The following is a 21,696-nucleotide window of genomic DNA, read 5'->3' on the forward strand; positions in this document are numbered from 1 at the left end:
ATATATAATTATATACAAATTTTAATCGCTATAATGATATACATACTACAACTAATAAAAATACTATACTAGAATAGATATTTTATATTTTATTGAAAAATATCAGGAAATATTTTTTTTTATTTTTTGTATTGCGCATTTTTTAAAATTTAGTTTTTATAATTTGGTATTGCAGTAAAGGAATTATTATATTTGATATGTATATCATATGATATTCTTTTCATTTTTTTTTAAATTAAAATTTGTGCTTTCTAAAAAAAATGATAAATTTAATATATATATTTACATGATGAAAATGAAATCATTTTAAATTAGAGAATATAATTGAATATAATAAAATTTACGCATTAATACTTGTCATTTTTCAAGTTTTAATTTCTTTCTTAATACATTCTCTCTTATTTAGATTGCTCAGCATCAAGAAACTAATATTCACATTTATATTTTTGAATGTAGCCTCTATTTTTTTTTTTTTTTTTTGCAATGAGCAATAAGGAATGTATTATGTTCGGCGAAGTAATAAATGTATTCTTATATGAAATATTTTATAGCAAAACTTTATCTAGGTAGATATTACAAACTAAATGCGAGAATAAATATGTAATGTATACAATTTTTTTAAAATGGACAAATATCGTTAAACATATCGTCTATTTTTTGGTGTTTTGCGACATCTTTGTCTTCCGAAAATTGCAATTATACAAATTACTATTGTTGCTATTAACACTGCACCCACAGCCCACACTGCTTTATTAATCTTTGGTTTCTTATCTTCTTTGTTTGGGTAATCAAGAAATGACTCATTAAAAGGAACTTCAGTTGTGATTATTGATTGGAATACACTATGATTTTCTGGTGGTTTTTGTTGTGGTGAATATAAAGATGATTTAAATTGTAAATTTTTGTTGGAATCAATCATAGTATTTATATCATTTTTTTTGTCATTTTGTTTGCTCCAAGATTTTGTATTTGATATTTTTGATTTCACATTTTTAGATGTAATGTTGATGGTAGTAGATGTTGGTGGAGCATTTATTTCCGCAATTATTTTCTTCATTAGTTCTTCTAATTCTGATTCTTTGGCAGTAATTGCTGTGTATTGAAAATCTCCATCCATATCATCAATGAAATCTTCTAGTGGCGAAAAAAATGAAAGTAATGATTCTGGTGAAATTTCGTCTATTTCTAAATATTGGTTGATTACTTTCATCCAATCATCGCCACTTCCTTGTTGAATCATTTTTCTATTAAAGAAATAATATTTTTAATTTTATTGTTAAAAAATTATTACGAAATTTTTATTCATAAATAGTGTACTCACAAAAAATTAAAATTCTGTTTTCTTATGATTGAATCATATCTAACTTCCGTCGATTCCATTAGATATTCGTATAACTGAAACGCTAATATTGTACCAACTAGTTTTCTGTAGAAATATGTATAAATAAAAAATAAATATTTCTGTAGAAATATGTATAGTAACAAATATTATATTTATCAATTTACTTATTAACTACTAACTACTTATTATTTTGATATCTTTATTAGTACTTACGGTAAATATGGTTTATTATTAGTAATATATTCGTCATTTAAAAATGTAGGCATTTTATCTTCATTAGAGTTGATTCCTTCATATTCTTCTCTAAAATAAAAGTTTTAATATTTTATGTTAAAAATATAATATATAAATATAATATATAAAAAAATATAATATATAAATATTAAATATAATATTAAATATATTTAAAATTTCTAAAATATATTTAATATAAAATATTTTTAAAATCGTAATATCTTAATAATTACCTATATTCCCACCAAGATGTTATTAAATCTTTGGGATTTGTTATATTTTTTTCAATAGCATTAATTCTCCACATGTCTACAGACATGTAATAAACAATCTGTGGTAATATATTAAGTGCAGTAATCATAAGAGATATAATTAAATGTTGTTCATTATCGGTAGAGTTATCTATAAGATGAGTATAATTTAACCAAGCAGGACTTGCAGCTAAAATACCAAATAATTCCGAAACACTTTCTTCTAAAGCTATAAATAAAATTGCAATATTATTTTTAATAAGTTATATATATGTATATATATTTAATATTTTTTTTACCTGAATATCGATTAGCTATATTAAGTACTGGAGTGTCCTCAACAGATAATTGATTGAAAACAATTTTTCCAATGTTTTTATGTGCAGAAAGAAAGTTGCTTATAGTTGGTTCAAAACATGTAGATACTCTATAAGATGTATACAGATTTAAATTGAATTATATGATTATAAATAAAAATAAAAATATAAAATATTTGTTAAATATTACCGTAAAACAGCATCTTGACAAAAATTAATTAATTTTGATGGACACTGTTTATTAAAATAACTTTTATCCCAAAACTTTGCTTGTGGCATTTGGCTCAGTATTTGTGCACTCATGATGGAAGCACTTTTGTATAGTGATTTTCCAAGAAGTTTCTAAAATAGAATTTAAGTTAATATAATATTATTGATATTTAGTTATATAATTTATTAATATTTAATTATAAATTCATTCAAAGATAACAAATTCAAAGATAACAAATGAAATCATTCTTTACCTTTTTCCAAAGATTTTTTTTAATATTGTACATAAGATCTGGATATGGTGTTATATCAACTGATATAGGAATCCAATCATTTCCTTGCAAAGTTCCTTTTATAAAAATTTTAAATTTTAAATAATAAATTCAATTTATTTAATATTATATTATTCACGTGAATATAATTTAATACTATTATGTCTTACCAAGTAAGAATGATGGTAATGTATCATTGATTGTAATTTTGTTCTTTTGAGACAAATTAGCTATTGCGAATTTTAATATTTTTTTATGAAGATCAGCAATTCTATTCCATTTGTATTTAATTTCATTATAACCATTACTATATCCAGCTAAGAGTTCCCAATATTCTGTAACATCTTTGGCACCTGAAATCATAATTTTAAAAAATTTTCAAATTTTTAAAAATTAAATTATATAATTTGAAGTATACTAAATAATATAATATTTTTAATATAATATATATTTTTAAAAATTAATATATTTTTTAAAAAAATATATATATATAACCATTTGCTTTGGCAGCTTTATTAGCAAGTGGTAAGATAACTGAGAAATTTTCAACTAATGGGATTAATTCTTGATGCCATGTTGTCCAAATAGTTTTTTTCGTTGTAATATTATTACTATGAGACAATATATATTCCACATCTGAAATTCACAATATTTTTATTTAATTGTTATTTAATTTTTAATTATTTTATATTAGACTGAAATGCTTTACCTTTTCTTGTATGATTATTTAAGACTCCATTATGAATGGTAGATAATTTTAATAATTCTACTGTCCCAGAAAAGTGAACAAGCTATAAGTAGGATTCTTTTAAATTTATTCAAATAAATAGATTTTTTTAATTAAAAAAAAAAATAATTTATCTTACTATTTTAAAATCTTCACTATCTAATAAAGCATCACCTATTTTTTCAGTAATATCATATTTATATTGTAAAGATTTATCCTTAATATCAGTTTTTGAAATATTAGCTATTTGATCTTTTTGAAAATTCTTGAAAATAGCATAAGAAATTAAATTTTCTTCCTAAAAAATAAACATAATTTTTAATCATAAATTTTTATGTTTTTCTAACTTATTTTTCTAAGTTATTATCACATTTATAATATGAAAATTTATATATTATACCCATAATGATAATGTTTCATTTGAAGGTGCATTAATGAATGCCCATTCCGCCTCAGATGTACTTAAACAAATATCCTCGTATTCTAATTCAGTTATTTTTATGAAAGCTCTAATATTTTCATCTTTCATCGCCGCGATCACAGAAACTATTAGATTAAAAATTATGCAAACCCATTTTGATAGCATCCCTTTGCACTAAAAAAATATTATTTTTCATATAAATAACTTAAATATTCATTAAATATTCATTAAATAAAAGATATATGAAAATATTAGAATATAAAATTGTTAAAATTTATTTAATATTTCGACGAGAAGTTATAGAATGTTCGTATGTCACCCATACGATTTTTAAAGTATTAATACATGTCAATTAAATAGTTTATTATTCTAGTATAAAAATATATTGAAATATATTAGAAAATAATCGCTTTTAAAAAATTTGTTCATATATATATATATATATATATATATATATGTATTATGTATGTATTTATTAATTCTAACATATATTAACATTTACATTTAAATATAATAGGAGATATGTATACATATATAATATATATCGTAAACTCGTTCACGAATTATAAATTAAAGTTATCATTCAATAAAATTTTAAATTAAAAATATATAAAATATATATAAATAAAACAAAGCAAAAACATTTGTAAAACATTACGTGTATGCGATTGTTGCATTATTTTCCCAAATTATATTTATTTTCATTTCATTTCACTGATTAATATTTATATATTAGTATACTATTGTAAATATATTATTGAATAATATTACTAAACTTGGTATATTTAAAAACAGTTAGTCATTCCTAAAATGAATCATTAGTCAGTAAAATACGTCATTCTTTTGTAAAACTTCATATATTTACATTATATATTTATACATATACATATATTTAACTTTCGTATGTCAAATTTATTAATTATATTTGGTAAAATTTCGTGGAAAAATAATCAGATGATAAGTTATAAATCAATATAATTTAACGATCATGAATCGGTCAATCACTGATTGTCTATAGTCACACCACATTCGTATATTTAATTGCTTTCAATTCAATGCTTTGTCTGAATAAATGATCGTGATCATAAAGATAGTTATGATGATTTATTGGTACATTAATCCAAACGATCATCGATTATTCTTTTATATTTTGACAACATTATTTTTTCATTATTAATAGAAAAATCAAGTGAATATAATCTATCTGAGCTACTTTCAATTAATTAAAAAATGAAAATGAATCTATTTACTTATTTACTTATAATTACTTATATTTAATCATTGATTTATTTTTTTTTATTTTTTTTTCATTATTTTTATTTTTTAACATGTTATCAATGCAATAATATTCATATGAAAATTATTCATTATTATCTTATTTATTTCGAATTAATATCATTATTCCATATTTATTTTTTATTTTCTACCACAAGATTATAATAAAAATTTAAAATTAACTTTAAAGGATAAATTAATTTATTAAATTTACTTATATAAAAATATATTTTTTTTAATGTACTGTATGTTTAAATCGTGTGAAAAATATTGACCAAAAGACAATGAAAAGTATCTATCGATAAATAATACATTTTGTTCCCGTGTATAAAGGTCATCATATGTTATAAATTCATCTATTTATTATTTTTTAAATCACAATTGTAATTTTATATCGAAATTTAATTTTAAAAGTTATTTTTAAGTTTAATATTAATTTTATTTTTTGTGCACTAATGTCATAAATTAATAAATTTATTATCATTATTAATAAATAATGCATTATTTTTAATGTATTATTTAAATTAATGTATTGTTATAACTTGTGATAAAATTGCAATTCTAAATAAATTTTTAAGTATATGTTCAAAAATAATTTTAAATTTAAATTTTGCACAACAACAATAAATTTAACCATTGTTGATCACATATATATCGTGAATTTAGAGCGCGAATTTATATATTAACGTTAATATATATATATATATATATATATATATATATATATATATATATATATACGATATTATATTATAATTTCCATATGAATTTCAGTATTAATATCTAAATACAATGTTCATTTATTTCGATAAATATATATATAGATATCGTAATAATGACCGCGAAAATTCGAATTATGAAATTGTTTTTAAAATTGCCCAATAATTATATATTAGAGATTATAGTCATTAGAGATTGCTTTGAAGAGATAATACTTCTATTTTTCTAATATCGTCATTGTTGATTCAATTGCAATAATTTTTTTTTTCAATTTTTTCAAAATCAAATATGTTCAATATAATTTTTATAAATCTTTTTTTTTATAAAATTTTATTATAAATAAACATAAAAACAATTTGAAAATTAGATTACGAATTCAAATTTAAGATTTTTTTAAAATTATTCACATTGTTTTTAAATTAAGTGTCCAAAGTAAATGACTAGTTTAAGAGTATAAATATAAAGAATCAATTTACACTTGGATTAATGTCAAAAGAACATATTTAGTTTAACTTTTAATTTTGCTTACCTTTCCTAGCCGAGCGTCGTTTCGCTCGACGTACACGTTTCGATTTTGTTTCCGATAAGATTTAATACGTGCAACGAACAAAGATCAACTGCACTTTAGAATGAATCCGACAAGTAGGGAGAATAAGTGAAGACACGCACACAAACAGATGTCCTTCTCGTTTAGTACACTTCTATTTTAAAAGAAACCAAAACTTCAATTATAGGGGTTAAAGTTTATTATAAAAAAATATAGGACGAATTAAATCGAATGCAATTGTGTATGCATAATAATAAATTGACTTTTATCTCACTATAAATGATTCATAAAATATTGTTCATACACTATTATTCATACAAAGTTCACACGATCTAAATTCTTTCACACCATTCCACTTGCCTCTATTTGCGTACTATAACGTGTGACGTGACATACAGTCATCGAAAATATATATTAAAGATCGTACATCTTCTAACGATTTTGTGATCTTTGCTAAGTAGAAATAACATGTGCAGATAAAAAAGTAATGTAGAAATCTATATTTCATAATTTTATTCACTTTTCTAACATAATAATGTTTTGAATATATATATATATATGTATTATAGATATAAAATAGAAGAATTATTTCATCATAGATAATTACATAAGAAAAATTATTTAATATATTTTCTTTAATTGAAAATTTCGAAAAATTTAAAATATCTTTATCATTTTAATGTCATTTTTGATATTACCGATAGAAGATAGAATAAGATGAGAATATTGATAATGGTTGAAAATTAAATTACTGTAAAAGTATAATTAAAATATATGATATAATATCTTATAATCCAATAAATTATACAATTATGTAACAAAGTTAATCAGAAATCAACATTTTTGAACGCATGAATTTTATCATTAAAATGACATTCTATAAAGAATTTTCTATTTCTTTTCTAGAGAATTAAAATAAGGAAAATAAATCATAAAAAAAAAGATCAAAAATAAGTTAAAAATAATGGAACCAGCGCCATCTCTGGAATGCCTTAAATGAAATAAATATAAACAAGAAAAGAACAGATATAAAGAATTAATTATTAGTGCCATCTTTTAAGTACTAAAGAAATTTTTTTAAAAGAAGGTAAAGTTGGATAAGAATTGATCATAAGCGCCATCTTCTGAAAATTTTTAAAAATATATATTTATATTCAAGAGATGTCGCTAATCTTTAATTCTTGTCATATTTTATCTTTCTTTAGAGAGATATCTTTAACGAGATATCAATCAATAGATGGTGCTAATCAAATTTTTATTCTACACAATTTTTTATTCTATCCTTCTCTCTTTAACAAGAAATTCTATGGAACTTTATAACACATTTAGAAATATCAGTCTTAAAAAAGATCAAAGTTTCTTATGCCATTTAATATAATGTAATCTAATATGTAAAATATATGCACAAAATTATACCACTTAAAAATAAATTTATATATATATATATATTCCATAAATTTAGAAACTGAAATGAGAATGTCATCTTAATAAAATGTCATCAATAATAAAATTTCTACTTATAAAAAATATAATCATCCTTGCATATGATTAGTTTATATTATTTCTTATAAGATATATAATTGTACCATTAGTTTATTAAACAATGATATACAATATTGTTATATATTAAATAATAATGATTTCTATCACTTGCGGAATTAGAGATTTATTCTAATCACAACGTTCCATTCTATTATAATATATATTTGCAAAACATTCAATTTTTTTTATCGTTGTTGCATAAACAGCAAAAAAAGCTTTGTAATAAGATGAATTAACATTTATTATCACTATGCGAACATTAGACCATGCTGATCGCCAATCCATTAAAATGAATCTTTAGAATTCTTATTATCCTTATTAATAATAATTGAAAGAACTTGTATCGATGAATATCGTTTGTCTTTTTGTAAATTTTATTTATTTACTAAATACAAAACTATTTTCATTTATATCACATAATAAACTATAGTACATATACGAGAATGATGCAAGATCTTATCATAAATATTATTTAAAAACGTATATATCAGATCGTTCATGTAACGATTTTTCTCGTAAAATGTATAATCTACAGACAAAAAAAAAAAAAAAAAAAAAAAAAAAAAAAAAAAAAAAAAAAAAAAAAAAAAAAAATAAAAAAAAAAAAAATAAAACAATACGTATATAATAATGTGGTATTTTGTTATTTTTTTTCTCTTCTCCTGTTAATATGAGACTTACATCAATTTAAGAATGTCGAACACAAGATGAAATTCACGTCTCGGTCATTCAGAAATGATATATATTATATCTTATAAGCATATAATTTCTTACTTTTGAATTTCTCTCATCACGTATTCTCATTTTTTTCATCGCATTAATATCAATAGTTTGGAAATAATATACGCAAGTAGCATTTGTAATACTGATACGCTTGAACAGATATAAAACCTGTTCCACATTGTCTATTGTTACCATTTATTTATTAAGTACCGGAGACTGTTTGTACTAGGACTTGAAATAAAGGATAGCTATTTTCGAGTAAATGAATAATCGAGTAAAATTAATTTAAAAGATATTACATAATCATTACCTATTTGTTTTTATTATTATTCAAATAGAGTGAATAAAGTTATCCTTTATTTAAAGTATATTTTCCAAGCTGAGTAAGTGGGTGACGTTATTTATTATTAAGATTTCAATTTATCTCTTTCCTTCTTTGGTCTTTTCCAGACAGAGATATCTTTAAAATGTCTGTATATATTGTCCTAAAAATTGTTTTAAAAATTTTTTTTCAAAAAAAAACAAATTTCCAACTATAAAATCATCAAAATCAATTAATTATAATTTACAAAAATAATTATTTAAAAGAAAAAAAAAAATCTTTAACCTTTCAAGATTCATAATGCTTTCATAACATTTTATATCAGACATTTTTAAGACGTTTAGATTAGATCATTTTTAAGATATTTCAAATATAAAATGATTGTAAAATGGACATCTTTAAGTGTACCATGTAAACACGTATACAGTGCACGATTATATTTCTAATTATTTTTTTTCTTCATACTTATATTTTGTACGTTAAATGAAAAATTTATTAAGAAGCTAATTCCTCTCGATATAATTTACTTTTTATGAGATGCGACTCTTCCATTTCTTTGCTCATTCTTTCAATTCTTTTTTCTATATGATTATGACGCGATCGAATATTATTACGTATTTTGTAATAATAAATTATTCGTTATAAATGATCTGATTCGAAAGCCGCGTTCGCAATGCCGTTCATCGTAGGAACTTCCGGTTTTTTCTCGCTAACAACTTGCCATTTTGCAATCTTCGAATCGTTCTCTTCTTCTTTGCTCTTCGCTTTCTTCTCTTGCTCCAGTAATTGACGATCTTTTCTATGCTCGGTGTACAGCCAACTATTCATAAAAAAAAAAAAATATATAGATAATTAGTTAAACAGCATTAAATTAATAAAAAAGAAAATTATTGAAAAATTATTTATTTAATTATCTTTTATTAATTTCGTTGGTTGATAGATATTAACAGATAATTAAATCTGAGTATATAATTTAATTTATAAATTTTAATATTCTGTAGATATTTATTCATTATTATATTCTTTATTATATCCTGTATTTATTTTTCTAGATTAATATATTTTATATACTTACATATATTCTTATCACATAAAATATAGAATAAAAATTGAAATGTAAATATTCTAAAACTGTCAAATAATTTAACTCAAACTCTTGTAAATCACTTACCATCCAATATAAATTGAAGATCAAACATAAAATAGTAGCCATAGAATTTACATGCTAATTAATTGATATTGGTTCAAACATTTTGCAAATATTATACTCATTATTATTTAGTAATAGTTTTATATGAAAATTTTAATATTACGAAAATAATATTAGAATAATAATACTAAAATTGATAAAAAAAAGTTTTAATCGAAAATAAGAAATACTTTTTGTAATTTTTATATCTTTCTGTTTCAAAAAATTTTTTTTATACTCTATAAAATTACTTTAATATTAATTATTGCAATGAATAAAAAAAAAAAACTCACCAGTCAATATTCGATAGAAATAAAAAATATTGAAACGATGGCCTCGAGAGGCGCATCGCAACCGGAAAGACTTACAAGAACGCGGCGACTGCTGGCATGGTCATACAGGCGCCAACAATAAAGAACGTTCCTGGAAATGTTTTCATGGTTGCAGCATAAATGGAACTGTACATTGGCCCGTAGATGAGTGGCATCAGAGATTCGCAGACGCCAAGCAACGAATTCACTTTTCCTGTGTAAATCAATGGAAAAATAATAAAATTTCATTGTTGTTCCTAATTTATATGTTATATTATTTTCCATCATGTTGAATATCATCCTTTATGTTATGTAAAATCAAGTAATCAGAGAACATATCAAGAGAAGTATCAAGAGAAATAAAATCATGAGAAGAAAAATGAAAAAAAATGATCGTAAGAATGTTCTTAAACAAACAATAGCAAAATTTATTTTTTTTAAACAAGCAATAGGAAAATATTGCAAAGCAAAAGAGAACTCTGTGGAAAATTGGATGGGAAATAATTGTTGTCAATTTGAACAATGCAAACAATGAAAGGATTATCTTATCTGCACGTTTCTGAAAAAAAAAATATATAAAAATAAACGATTAGAGCGAAGATTGTGTATCACAGTTGACCAATTTAATTTTTAATTTCTGTTACTCAATCATAATTATATGCAAGATATATCTATCGTAGAATGTAGAATGATAACATTTTATAAGAAGCTTCGTTTTATAAAATTCTATCAAGTACACACGTACTCGCGCATGTTGTATAGGATACTTTAAAACAGTGGTTCTCAACCTATGGTTCACAAAACATTAATTTTTTTATTATGGAATCGTTGCCATCATCTTTTTCTTACCATTTATTTAGTTTACATATATATATATTTTATAAAAATATTAGGATAATCCTTTCATTATTTAATTCAAACCTAGTATCATTATTTATTTCATGGTGATAAAATCGTATTAATTTAATTATCTTTTTTTTATTTTATTTAAAAAAGAACAGAATTACTAGTTATGTAAATACTACAATTCATAGAGAATTGAAAAATGAACGTCGAATTGTGTCATTTTTAACACATATTTAGAAATTACGATTTTTATTAAAAACAAAATTATGAATGATTTACTACGTAATATCATTTATAATTTTGTTTTTTTCATTCAAATCAGTGGAATTTATTTACATCTCATTACATAATTTTATTATAATTCCTAAATTTATATAATTCTTTGCATCGTTTTGCAATTTATATCGAACATATGAAATTTATAATGTTTTTAATCGCATCTATAATAGTATCATTATTCCGTTATATGTATAATTTAATGCTAAATATACGCGCAATTACGTTATGTAAATCGAGCTTAAAAATATTTTACCAATTACAATTTATACATAGTATGTGTGTATCCTTATATTGCAATCAGGTTCACGTAACGGTATTTGTTATAATGTTCTTCGAATAAAAAAAAAAAGAAAAAAAAAAAGGATAGGATAAATTTACATTCACTTACCGAGTTCTCCAGTCGATACAAGTTTTGATGCTATCGATCGCATTGCTATAAAAGATGTACCGTTTACTATCTCGACGATAGCCGCTGAAACGAGGCAAAAAAACGAATGAATTTTTTTTTCTTTTCAAACAGTTTTTCAATTTTGCTTTTGCTTTACGTTGTCGTACATCGTATATTTATAAAAATGAAAATATTTCTAGAAATATTTTTAAGATAATCCATGCCAATAAATATCTATACAGATAGATATTTATCAATCGTTAATTCAATTTTTATGAATATTTACCTAAATAGATCATCCAGTCTGTTATGGCAAACGCGTAAACGAAGCCAGCTAAAATTTTACTCATGGAACTCATTATTCCAACAATGGCATCATCGATCTTTAAAATGTGACTAAACACACCGACGGATATCGCAGTTCCTATAAATATAAACAATTACATTTTTGAATTGTGTAATTACAATTAAATAATTAAAATATATTGAAGAGGAATCAAAGTTCAAGGATTAGAAATTATTATTTAAATATTATTTAAGTAGTATTTTGAACGTAAATTATTTTGATATCTGTTATTTTATTCCATACTTAATTTGTGTATTTATACATCTTATGTAAATTTTATTATTTGTTAATTTTCATGATGATAAAATTTTTTCTTATTATTATTAGAAATAATTAAATATTTAATAAATAAATAATAAGATTTTAGTATTTATTTATTTAAATATTCTTACATTGAATAAAAAAAATGCCCAAACTCATCTCTATTAAAATTTCTCCTGGGACGATTAGTAACAATTTTGCTTGAATAAATTCGAATACTTTCTTAACAATTTTTGTATCTTTTTTTTGTTTCTTTCAAGGTTACGATTACGAGATCGATGGCTTTGTTCAATAAACGCGGCCTTGTAATTATGGGTTTTCTCTATCATTTGCTCGAAAACGATTGCCGACAATTCCGCTTGGCAACAACAACTTCGTTATATAATTTATTCTACAATTCACTGTTGCTTTTGTGAATGAAAAAAGAAAAAAAAAAAAATGAGCAGCAAAATTTTTTGAAAAGGAAAAAAATTTATTAGAAATAACAATAGACAAACTTATTGCATGTCTATTTTAATTCTATTTTAAGATCTTCTTTACTCTCAACAGAGATGAGAAACGAAAGAATTTAATGAGAAAATTTTATTTGAAAATTGTTACTCAACAGAAAATATTTTTATATTTCTAAAAAAAAATATATCTTTTTAGAAATGAAAAAGATGGGCATTTAATTTAATTGAAATTTTTATCAGGAAAAGTTTCGTCTTCATAAAAAACAAGTTCACGGTTATGCACTTTGTACATGAGATTGCATTCAAGATGTGTAATTATAGATAACAATAAAATACAATCTCTATGTAAGATTTTATGCTCTCGTACTTCTCTATTTTTTCACGTTTTTTTTTTTTTTTTCTTCTTCTTATTCTAAAACATGTTCCTGCATCTTTCTATATAAACAATCAAGAGTTTAATTCTGATACAAAAAGGAACTGCTATATTACTAAAAATTGTTCATGGACAATAAGGATTTCTTTAATCTTCTCGACCTATTATTTATTCGTGTAAACAATGGTAATGATGATGTCAAAATAATTGCCGATCATACAAGATTTGAAGATTTATCCAAAGACTTACCGATTAAATTTGTCACCATGGCAAACGTGGTAAACATACTGAACATAACTTCGTTCCAATGATATCTGTATCTCATGTAAAGATACATCACTGCCATTTCACCTGTAACAACAATAAATATTTATCATAGATCTTTCAATCTTATTTTATCATATCATATTGAAACACCTCCTTCCCTCTCCCTTCTAAAAAAAATAAAAATAGAAAAAAAAAGACACGAACTTTAATCCTCTTCCGAATAAATGAAATAAACAATAAGTGTGCATTGACAATTTGAATTCCAAATAACAAGGACAACAATTTAATTTAATTTACTCTAAGCTACGGCCATCGCGCGTATTGTAACTTCGTGATCTACAATGTTCTAAATTCAATGTGGGTGGAACGATTCCGCTTGCACAGCATGAAAGATCATGGTCAAAACGTTTTTCAGAATTGGCAGCTCGTACCGCTACCTCTGGCAATGTTGCTTCATCCGTTCGCCGTATGTAATGGGCTTCGAAGTTGAAAATAACACGCGGAAGAACGCTTAACCCTTTCGAGAGAGGTTTCTTTCTACGATGAATATATCGAGATTCGAGGAATGTACAGGAAAATTCAGTTCAACTTCAGGAAAAAGAAGAAAAGCTCAAAAAAATTTTCGAATTTCGAAACTTTTCGCTATTTTTCAATTTTTGAAAGTTTTTTTCTTTTTTTTTACCATCGAATTGGTAATAATTCAATCGTTTGTTTAAAGTTTAGATTTCGTTTTAATTGATACGATTTCTTCTTCGAAGAGGTCTTCGAGAAGAATTGAAAGTTTTTTATTTTTATGATAAATTGTATTGGAGAAATTTTCAGCCTTTGTTTTTTTTTTTCAATGTAATTATAATATCACAATATTCTATTATTGTGGATAGTAAAATTTAATAAAAGGGAAGGAGTTGATTTAATATCTTTTTTTTTTTTTATTTCGTGAGAGTACAATAATGATTTGAAGAAATCTATAATATTACATGTGGAAAATTCAGTCACATCATGTCAACAACAATGACAAAATCTTTACTCACTTTGTCATGTTATTTCGAAAATTACTTATTTTCAGAAGAAACATTTAAAAATGCTGACTTTATCTTATCATTACAATTGACTATTCTGCAAAACGATTGGGTAGTCATTATACACATATACTCTTTTTTCCTTGTATGTATTTTTCACCTTGTGCATACTCCATTTTTCATAATTTTTTTCACAATCATTCAAGTTTAAAATTTTTAAATAATTAAATTTTGATAATTCTTCTATTTAAAAAAGAAAAAAAAAAGTCTTTCATTTCTGATATTTCATTCTATTAATTCCTCTTTCAAGAATAATTCGAATAATGTTATTTACAGATTGTTGTTGAAAAAAACATAAACATATAAGAAATTATTTCAAGATTTATTAAGCTGCATTACACTAGGAATATGTGAGCGTTACACAACAAGCATTGCCTCTACTAATTGTTTCCGTCGAGTTTAGGTTATTATCACATCATTGCCTTGCTTTTCTCACGAGCATTTTTTTTCATTAAAGACAATTCCTGGATTCCTTTTTTATCGATCGATTCATCTTTCAATTTTTTTTTTTTATATAATTGGATGAAGTTACGAACTTGGATCAAGCTTGGATTTATCGTTGGGAAATTTTCTTCACACGATATGATTAAAGTATAACTATAATAATGAATTTATATGTAAATTGATTATTATTCTTTTATTCAAAAAATTATAATGGGATAAAGAAGAAAGGAATAAAAAAATATATATGTATAAAAAAATTGTTCTTACAACTATTATTTATCTTATGTATTTCTTGTTTTTCTTAATATTTTTTTGAATTGTTTTTATTCAGATTCAGATTCACTTAATTTAAAAAATTGAAAAATTAATTTTCATTTAAATATGAAAAAAAAATCATGATGTAGTAAAAAAAGGAAGGAAAAAATTTACAAGAATGGCCAAAAAATTGTCGGATAGAATCGGTCACGTTACTTTCCGTGAAACTTGCCAATTATCTTATTGTTACCAATCTGATTTGCATAATGTCTGCAATTTTGTAACATTGTTTAGCAAGTGGATTGTATTAGAAGAATGCTGAAAATAGTCTGGAAATGTGTTCATTTTCAAGTGATGAAAAAAAATAAATAAAAATTAAAAGGCACACTCGTTGAAACAGTGAAAAAAAGAAATTATCGTATAATTATCGATTATCAGTCAAGAAATGACCGATTCGAATTTAATTTTCTTAATTTTCTTATCGCTCAATTATCCCTCTATATTGAATATAATTACGAAATTAACAATTTTAATAACCGTGAAATCATACCGTGAAGTTTTTTAATTGAGCTCTATATTTCACCATTCCGTTTGAATAATCTTCAATTTTGTTGACGTGTTGTTATATGTGATTAATTTCAAAATATAAAATTTTAAGATACAAATCAGAGATGATGATTGATGTAATATCTAAAAAAAATGCTTACATCATTCAATTTGATTCTTGAAACTTGTATTGTTATTATTAATATTTGTACATAAAAAGTTGTACAACTATTACCATTTATTTACTTCCCCATAGAATTTTCATTAACTGTACAATGATTTTGTGAAAAGAAAATCTTTTTTGAATTAATATTATACTCCAACCATGTGCAAATAATGAAATTAATACTAAATAATTTTCTTCCTTCCTTTTAATAGATCTTAGAAAAAAATTCTAATCTGATTTTTTTCCTCTCTTAAAATTGCCAATTTCTTGGATTCCAAACTTTGATGCACAGAGTATGTAAATTTTGACCGATTTTACAACCTCGTTATATCGTAAAAGTCACTATAACCGTTCAAACTGTCAGGATTATACCGATTTCCGACGGTCAAAGATCTGAAATTACATCAAGCTACTTAGGCCATCAGACCGCATTAGCATACGTGCGCACAGAATCTAGTTCTAATAGGTGTGTTGACTTCACACACCCACTACCGGTCATAAATCTTAGACCGGTATCTTTGTTGCCGCTACATTTATGATCCCATTTCAAGATTAATAGGCGTTTCGATAATTGACCCCTTGAGAACCTCGTCAATTTGAAGGAATATATATATATATATATATATATATATATATATGGATTAAAAGATAAAATTATTACGTTAAATTTAAGAATTATATTTTCTAGAAATTGCATGATTATTCTAGAAGATATTTCAATAATATCTATCTTTGAATATATTCAAATTATATTCTTTATTTGTAAAATCGTGAGTTATAAAGAAAAAGTTATTATAAAATATATATAATAATTAAGCATCTATTATTAATTTATATTACAGATAATCAAATTTATTGGATATAATTTTTTTATAGAAAATAGATGGAATTCGAAATTTGAATTTCTATTATTATTAAGAATGAAGAAATATTATATAAACATTATAAAAATTCTTCCCTCTCGAGATATTATTTTCCAATTATAATGGAATTTAGCAGGAATGTTTGAAAGCTTTTTACAGAAATTGTTGAAAATAATTTATTTCCTTCTGGAACAATGCATACTTCGCATTGATGTTTTAAACGATGATGATAATGATAATAATGATGATATTGTAAAAATTCCTAATCTAAATTTTTTTCCACATTAAACAATAATAATCCTGTTTTTCAATTGCTTTGATTTGATCGAATTTTTTCTTATCTTATATGAAACATTTAAATAATTTGCCGAAAATTTCACAAGCAAAAGGAAACATTAGACGCGACAGAGAAATATTATACAGAACGTAATGCAACTCTGGACAAGATTCTTTTTTCTTTTTTTTCTTCTTAACAGAGAGATTCGTGTTACAGTCGAATCGAGCAATGCTATCGATTGTCGTTTCAGAATACTTGAGCATATTGGTTCACGTACTTTCGATCGTTGCTCTTGTTCACTTGATAATATCTTGAGAAAAAGAAAGAAAAAAAAAAAAAATGCTTCACAATGGCTTTCATTAATAATAACACGTGTGAATCAATGTCGAAGGGGAGTAGTTGAATTCGATGGAATTAACAGTGACGATTGATTTAATTAGCGTTCGACAATTGCACGATCCAATTACACAATTTCATGGATGATTGGAAATAATATGTCCCCTGTAGCTGACGTATCGATAGATCAATTATCTCATCGATTCTAATTCTTTGATGTCACATTCTTCCTATTGTTTCTATTTTTGTGCTTCCTTTATCGAAATTTAATAATTATTTTACACGAGATTACGTCAATCGTTACTTTAAATTTAAAAAATTACAATAAAATAAAATTAAAATCACTTTTTATACATCAATTGTATCTTTAAGAACACATTCATTCCTTTCAATCATTAAAATGGCTTCCAATTACAATTTTTCCCCTCTCATTGTTAAAATATTTTACCTATTCGTATCTTTACAAAATTTCTACGAGCTTTCTTAAATAAAAGATGTGTGTGAATCACTGATATATCCCTTAGAATAAAAGATAGATCTGTTGGGAAGAATGAAATTATTATTTATATTATATCTGATATAAAAAAAATGATAATAAAATTAGCAATAAAATCTTGATATAAGATGGAAGAGAAAATTCTAAACTTTTAAACAAGATATCTTGAAAAACAAAAAGAATTAATTTCAACTTGAAGAAGAGTAGAATTTTTCGCCATATTCGGGATATACGACGTATACTTTTTCTAATATTCTCTATTAAATCCGATATAAAAAAAAAAAAAAAAAAAAAAATAAATAGAAATCGTACGAATGCGCACGGACGTATAATTGTTGGCCTTTCAAAATCAGGAAGAAGATCATTACACGAAATTGTTATAAGCAGCATGATTACCCATGCCTTTGCAAGACGGATAAAGACGCAACGAAACATTATAATGTCCGGCGCATTAGCGGTCTAATTAAATTATGACAAGGACGCTCGCCTTGAATTCCCTGTTGCAATACGAATTCGTGATGCGTTAATAATCCGTAATTGACGGATGGAAACGTATTGTCGTTCGAGATTAGCATCGTGATCATTCGAAGAAAACGGGGACACTGGGTCCATTCATTCGTTCGTTCGTTTGTTCGTTCGTTCGTACGAATGGAAACAAAATAATCGATGAAAGGGGGGAAAAAAAAAAAATAAATAAAATTTAACAAAAGGAAAAAATTATAGCATACCGAGGAGGAAACTGAGAGATAAGCTAATTTGAATACGAATGAATCGATTTTCCAACAATGATGTTATTATTTGATACGCGTAAACAAATATTATACGTGACTCGTTCGAGATATTTTTGATATCTTTGTGATGGAGGAAAATGTAAAGTTTATTATTTTTTTACAAGAAGCTTTTTTGAAAAGAATTTCTACGTCGAAAGATTTATATTGGTAAAAGAAAATTCACGTACGTTTACGAATGGTCTGAAAAAAAAATATATATGTATACAAGGAACAAAGATAATTATTGTTATATAATAAAGAAAAATTTCCTGGTTGGAAGATACATTGAAAAATTAAAATGAAATCAAAATGATCGCCTAAAGGAACACGATGATTATGACATTTACAAGGCTAAAACAACGAAGAAAAACAGAATCATTAATCATACTTTCACTTACGCCTCTGTACGAGCTATTCCATATTTCCATATTTCGTGCGTATCTTCTTTCATCGTAGAAACGTGGGCTAAACTTATTTATCTATTAATTAATTATCTACCGATTTTCTTTTTTCTTTCTTTCTTTCTTTCTTTTTGATTAAATCATCCGACTCTCTCAGCCAGAAACTCTACCGATTATTATATACTGTACAACAAGATTGGCAATAAAATTTCTCATACTTTCATTTGTCCGTCGACATAGAGGCATTACTGGTTTACTACCTATCTATCAGCTAGGCATGTCAATCGTCGATGTGGAAATTGTGAAAGTTGATAGAAATAGAGGTTTACTGTAGGAGAAGCCTTCATTCGAATGAACAAAATTTTCGTTTCATTATGAATTTAAAAGAAGAACGCAGCAACTTCATAAAACGATAACATTTTTATATAGGAAAGAATATGAAAGAAGAATCAATGGAGTAACTAAACTCAATTTATCTTAATTACATCATTCTCATGACATAGCCGAAAGATTTAACCATTTCTCGCGAGATTTTGATATAGGAATTAGATTGGATAGAAATGAAAAAGATAAACTCACCGTAAAGCGGACCGATCACAACCATAACGATAACCATGAGCACCAGCACCCTCTTCTGCCTGTTATTCCTCCCCTGTTTGAACGCGACGCGGAAGGTCTCCTCGATATGTTTGAACGCGAAAAAGTCCAAGATCGAGGCGCACACAGACATCCTCTCGTTATCCGCCTTCTCCATTTTCCTCAGATGCGGCTTAGGCGGTTCCTTGATCACCACTAAACCGTAAATGAAACTCAACACGTAGCACACGGTCGAGATGCTGAATACACCGTAGAAGCCAAGCTTCAGATACAATATCCCGGACAATGCCATCCCGATCGGGACACCGAGGGACAGGAAAACGTTAGCGGCGCCGATCCTAAGCGTCCTCGACTCGACGGACGTGATATCCGCGATGTAACTGAAAACACCCATGAACATTGTGAACCAACCCCCTGTCAACGCTGGCCAAAGTGCCTCGAGCACGCCCGTCGCTTCCATGGGCACCTCGTGGAAGAAGTAAGTGCACAGCAACATGCTGACGCTGCTGAGAAACTCGCCAACGATGGGCAACAGCATGCACGGTTTCCTCAATCCCGTGCGATCGCTCCACGAGCCCATGAACAGGATCAAGATGGTCGGCAATCCGCTGGACAGGGCTGTTTTCCACGTCTGCATACCGGCGACCAATTGTTGAACGGCGATTTCCTCCTTCTCGTAACCGGTCGTGTTCCTCCTTGCCAACGCCGTGCAAACGTCGTCGGGATAGGCCAAGTTCACCCTGCACGCTTTTTCCAAGCTGAGATTCTGCGTAGCGAGGGAGGCGAGCATGCAAGGGATCACGTAGCAGGCTATCATAGGCTCCACGGTGATGTTTCTTGTGAAGTAGGACCATTTCTGGCGCAACGTCATGGATTTCCAGACGACCGCCTTCTCGGATATCACCTGGTTACCGGTCGTCTCTCCCCGTCTCTTTTCCGTCGTCGACGAATTGGTAGTATTGTCGGCCATCTCTTCTTCGACAAAACGCCGATTTTATTCGAGAAGAAGTTGGCGTTTCAATCGATGAAATAAAAATCGTTCCCTCTATTTTTTTTCCTCTTCTTTTTCTTTCTTTTCCTCTCGCACCAGTTCTGTATCATGTACAATATACTCGAGCTTCCTCCGGATCAACTTAACTCCTTCAATCGTTGTCCTTCGATGTCAAGTGAGAAAAACTTGCAAGCGTTTATGAGAATCATGCGGATACCTGACTCCTCCTGGCTTCGATACCGGGTGTTCAATTGTTCTCGAAAGACCGAAGGACGGATCCTTTGGAAATTGATCGAATCATACGCGCGTGTGACATGAATCCCTCCTTCGTTGGCCCGCCTCCCTCTGGACCGATTTTTCCCACACCGGGTTTTCGAAATTTTTCTTCCGGAAAATGTATGTTTCTCTCCGCTCCTCGATAGACCGAATTTCGGAATCGGTCCGCGGGAGAGACCGTCTGACCGTCTACTCCTGGCTAATGCACCATTGTGCATTACGATACGCGTTTACCTCTTTCCCTTCTTCTTCCTCTCGGCCACCTCCTGGCTCTGCCTGTTCCTCCACCACCTCTGTGTTCCCTCCATCTGTCGGAGAGTACAAGTTGTTCGAGGGTACATCCACCTAGCCACGACGTGACACGACGTGAAACGTTGCCGGTGCGAATCGACGTTTCTACGACGATCGACAACCACGCGCAACGTCCGCGCTTCCGGTTCCGCTCCTCGACACTTTTTCGGGTCAAGGTTAGCCTTTTAGCGCGTTCTTAGATCCACGAAAGGATTCTTCGAGATTCTTGGAGAAAATGCATCGATGCATTTTGTTGTTGTCATTTAATTTGGGTAATTTCTTTTTCTTAATTT

At 26.5% G+C, this 21,696-nt stretch overlaps 2 protein-coding genes across 3 annotated transcripts; both read right to left on the reverse strand.

Moving 5' to 3' along the window:
* Positions 1 to 411: 411 nt before the first annotated feature.
* LOC726966 (angiotensin-converting enzyme) lies at positions 412 to 6,790 on the reverse strand. Its single transcript, XM_006558700.3, has 14 exons — positions 6,621 to 6,790; positions 6,299 to 6,470; positions 3,754 to 3,948; positions 3,493 to 3,651; positions 3,336 to 3,417; positions 3,122 to 3,262; positions 2,797 to 2,979; positions 2,609 to 2,703; positions 2,335 to 2,486; positions 2,127 to 2,254; positions 1,810 to 2,056; positions 1,556 to 1,645; positions 1,322 to 1,426; positions 412 to 1,244 (listed from the first exon to the last, which is right to left on the reverse strand). Exons 3-14 carry the CDS (start codon positions 3,937 to 3,939, stop codon positions 638 to 640), a joined length of 2,175 nt encoding a protein of 724 aa, XP_006558763.1. The 5' UTR covers positions 3,940 to 3,948; positions 6,299 to 6,470; positions 6,621 to 6,790; the 3' UTR covers positions 412 to 637.
* Positions 6,791 to 7,966: 1,176 nt separating this feature from the next.
* Positions 7,967 to 21,417, reverse strand: LOC100578557 (solute carrier family 46 member 3). Of its 2 annotated transcripts, XM_003249317.4 has the most exons (6): positions 19,828 to 20,815; positions 13,598 to 13,699; positions 12,203 to 12,340; positions 11,917 to 12,000; positions 10,461 to 10,617; positions 7,967 to 9,723 (listed from the first exon to the last, which is right to left on the reverse strand). In XM_003249317.4, the coding sequence occupies exons 1-6, from the start codon at positions 20,813 to 20,815 to the stop codon at positions 9,543 to 9,545; spliced, it is 1,650 nt and encodes a 549-aa protein (XP_003249365.1). In that variant the 3' UTR covers positions 7,967 to 9,542. The 2 variants fall into 2 exon arrangements, with proteins under 2 accessions (XP_003249365.1, XP_016767384.1); XM_016911895.2 differs by lacking the exon at positions 11,917 to 12,000 and having other exon boundaries at positions 19,828 to 21,417.
* Positions 21,418 to 21,696: the final 279 nt, after the last annotated feature.

This window comes from Apis mellifera, linkage group LG4, assembly GCF_003254395.2.
Source record: "Apis mellifera strain DH4 linkage group LG4, Amel_HAv3.1, whole genome shotgun sequence".
Taxonomy (NCBI): Eukaryota; Metazoa; Arthropoda; class Insecta; order Hymenoptera; family Apidae; genus Apis; species Apis mellifera.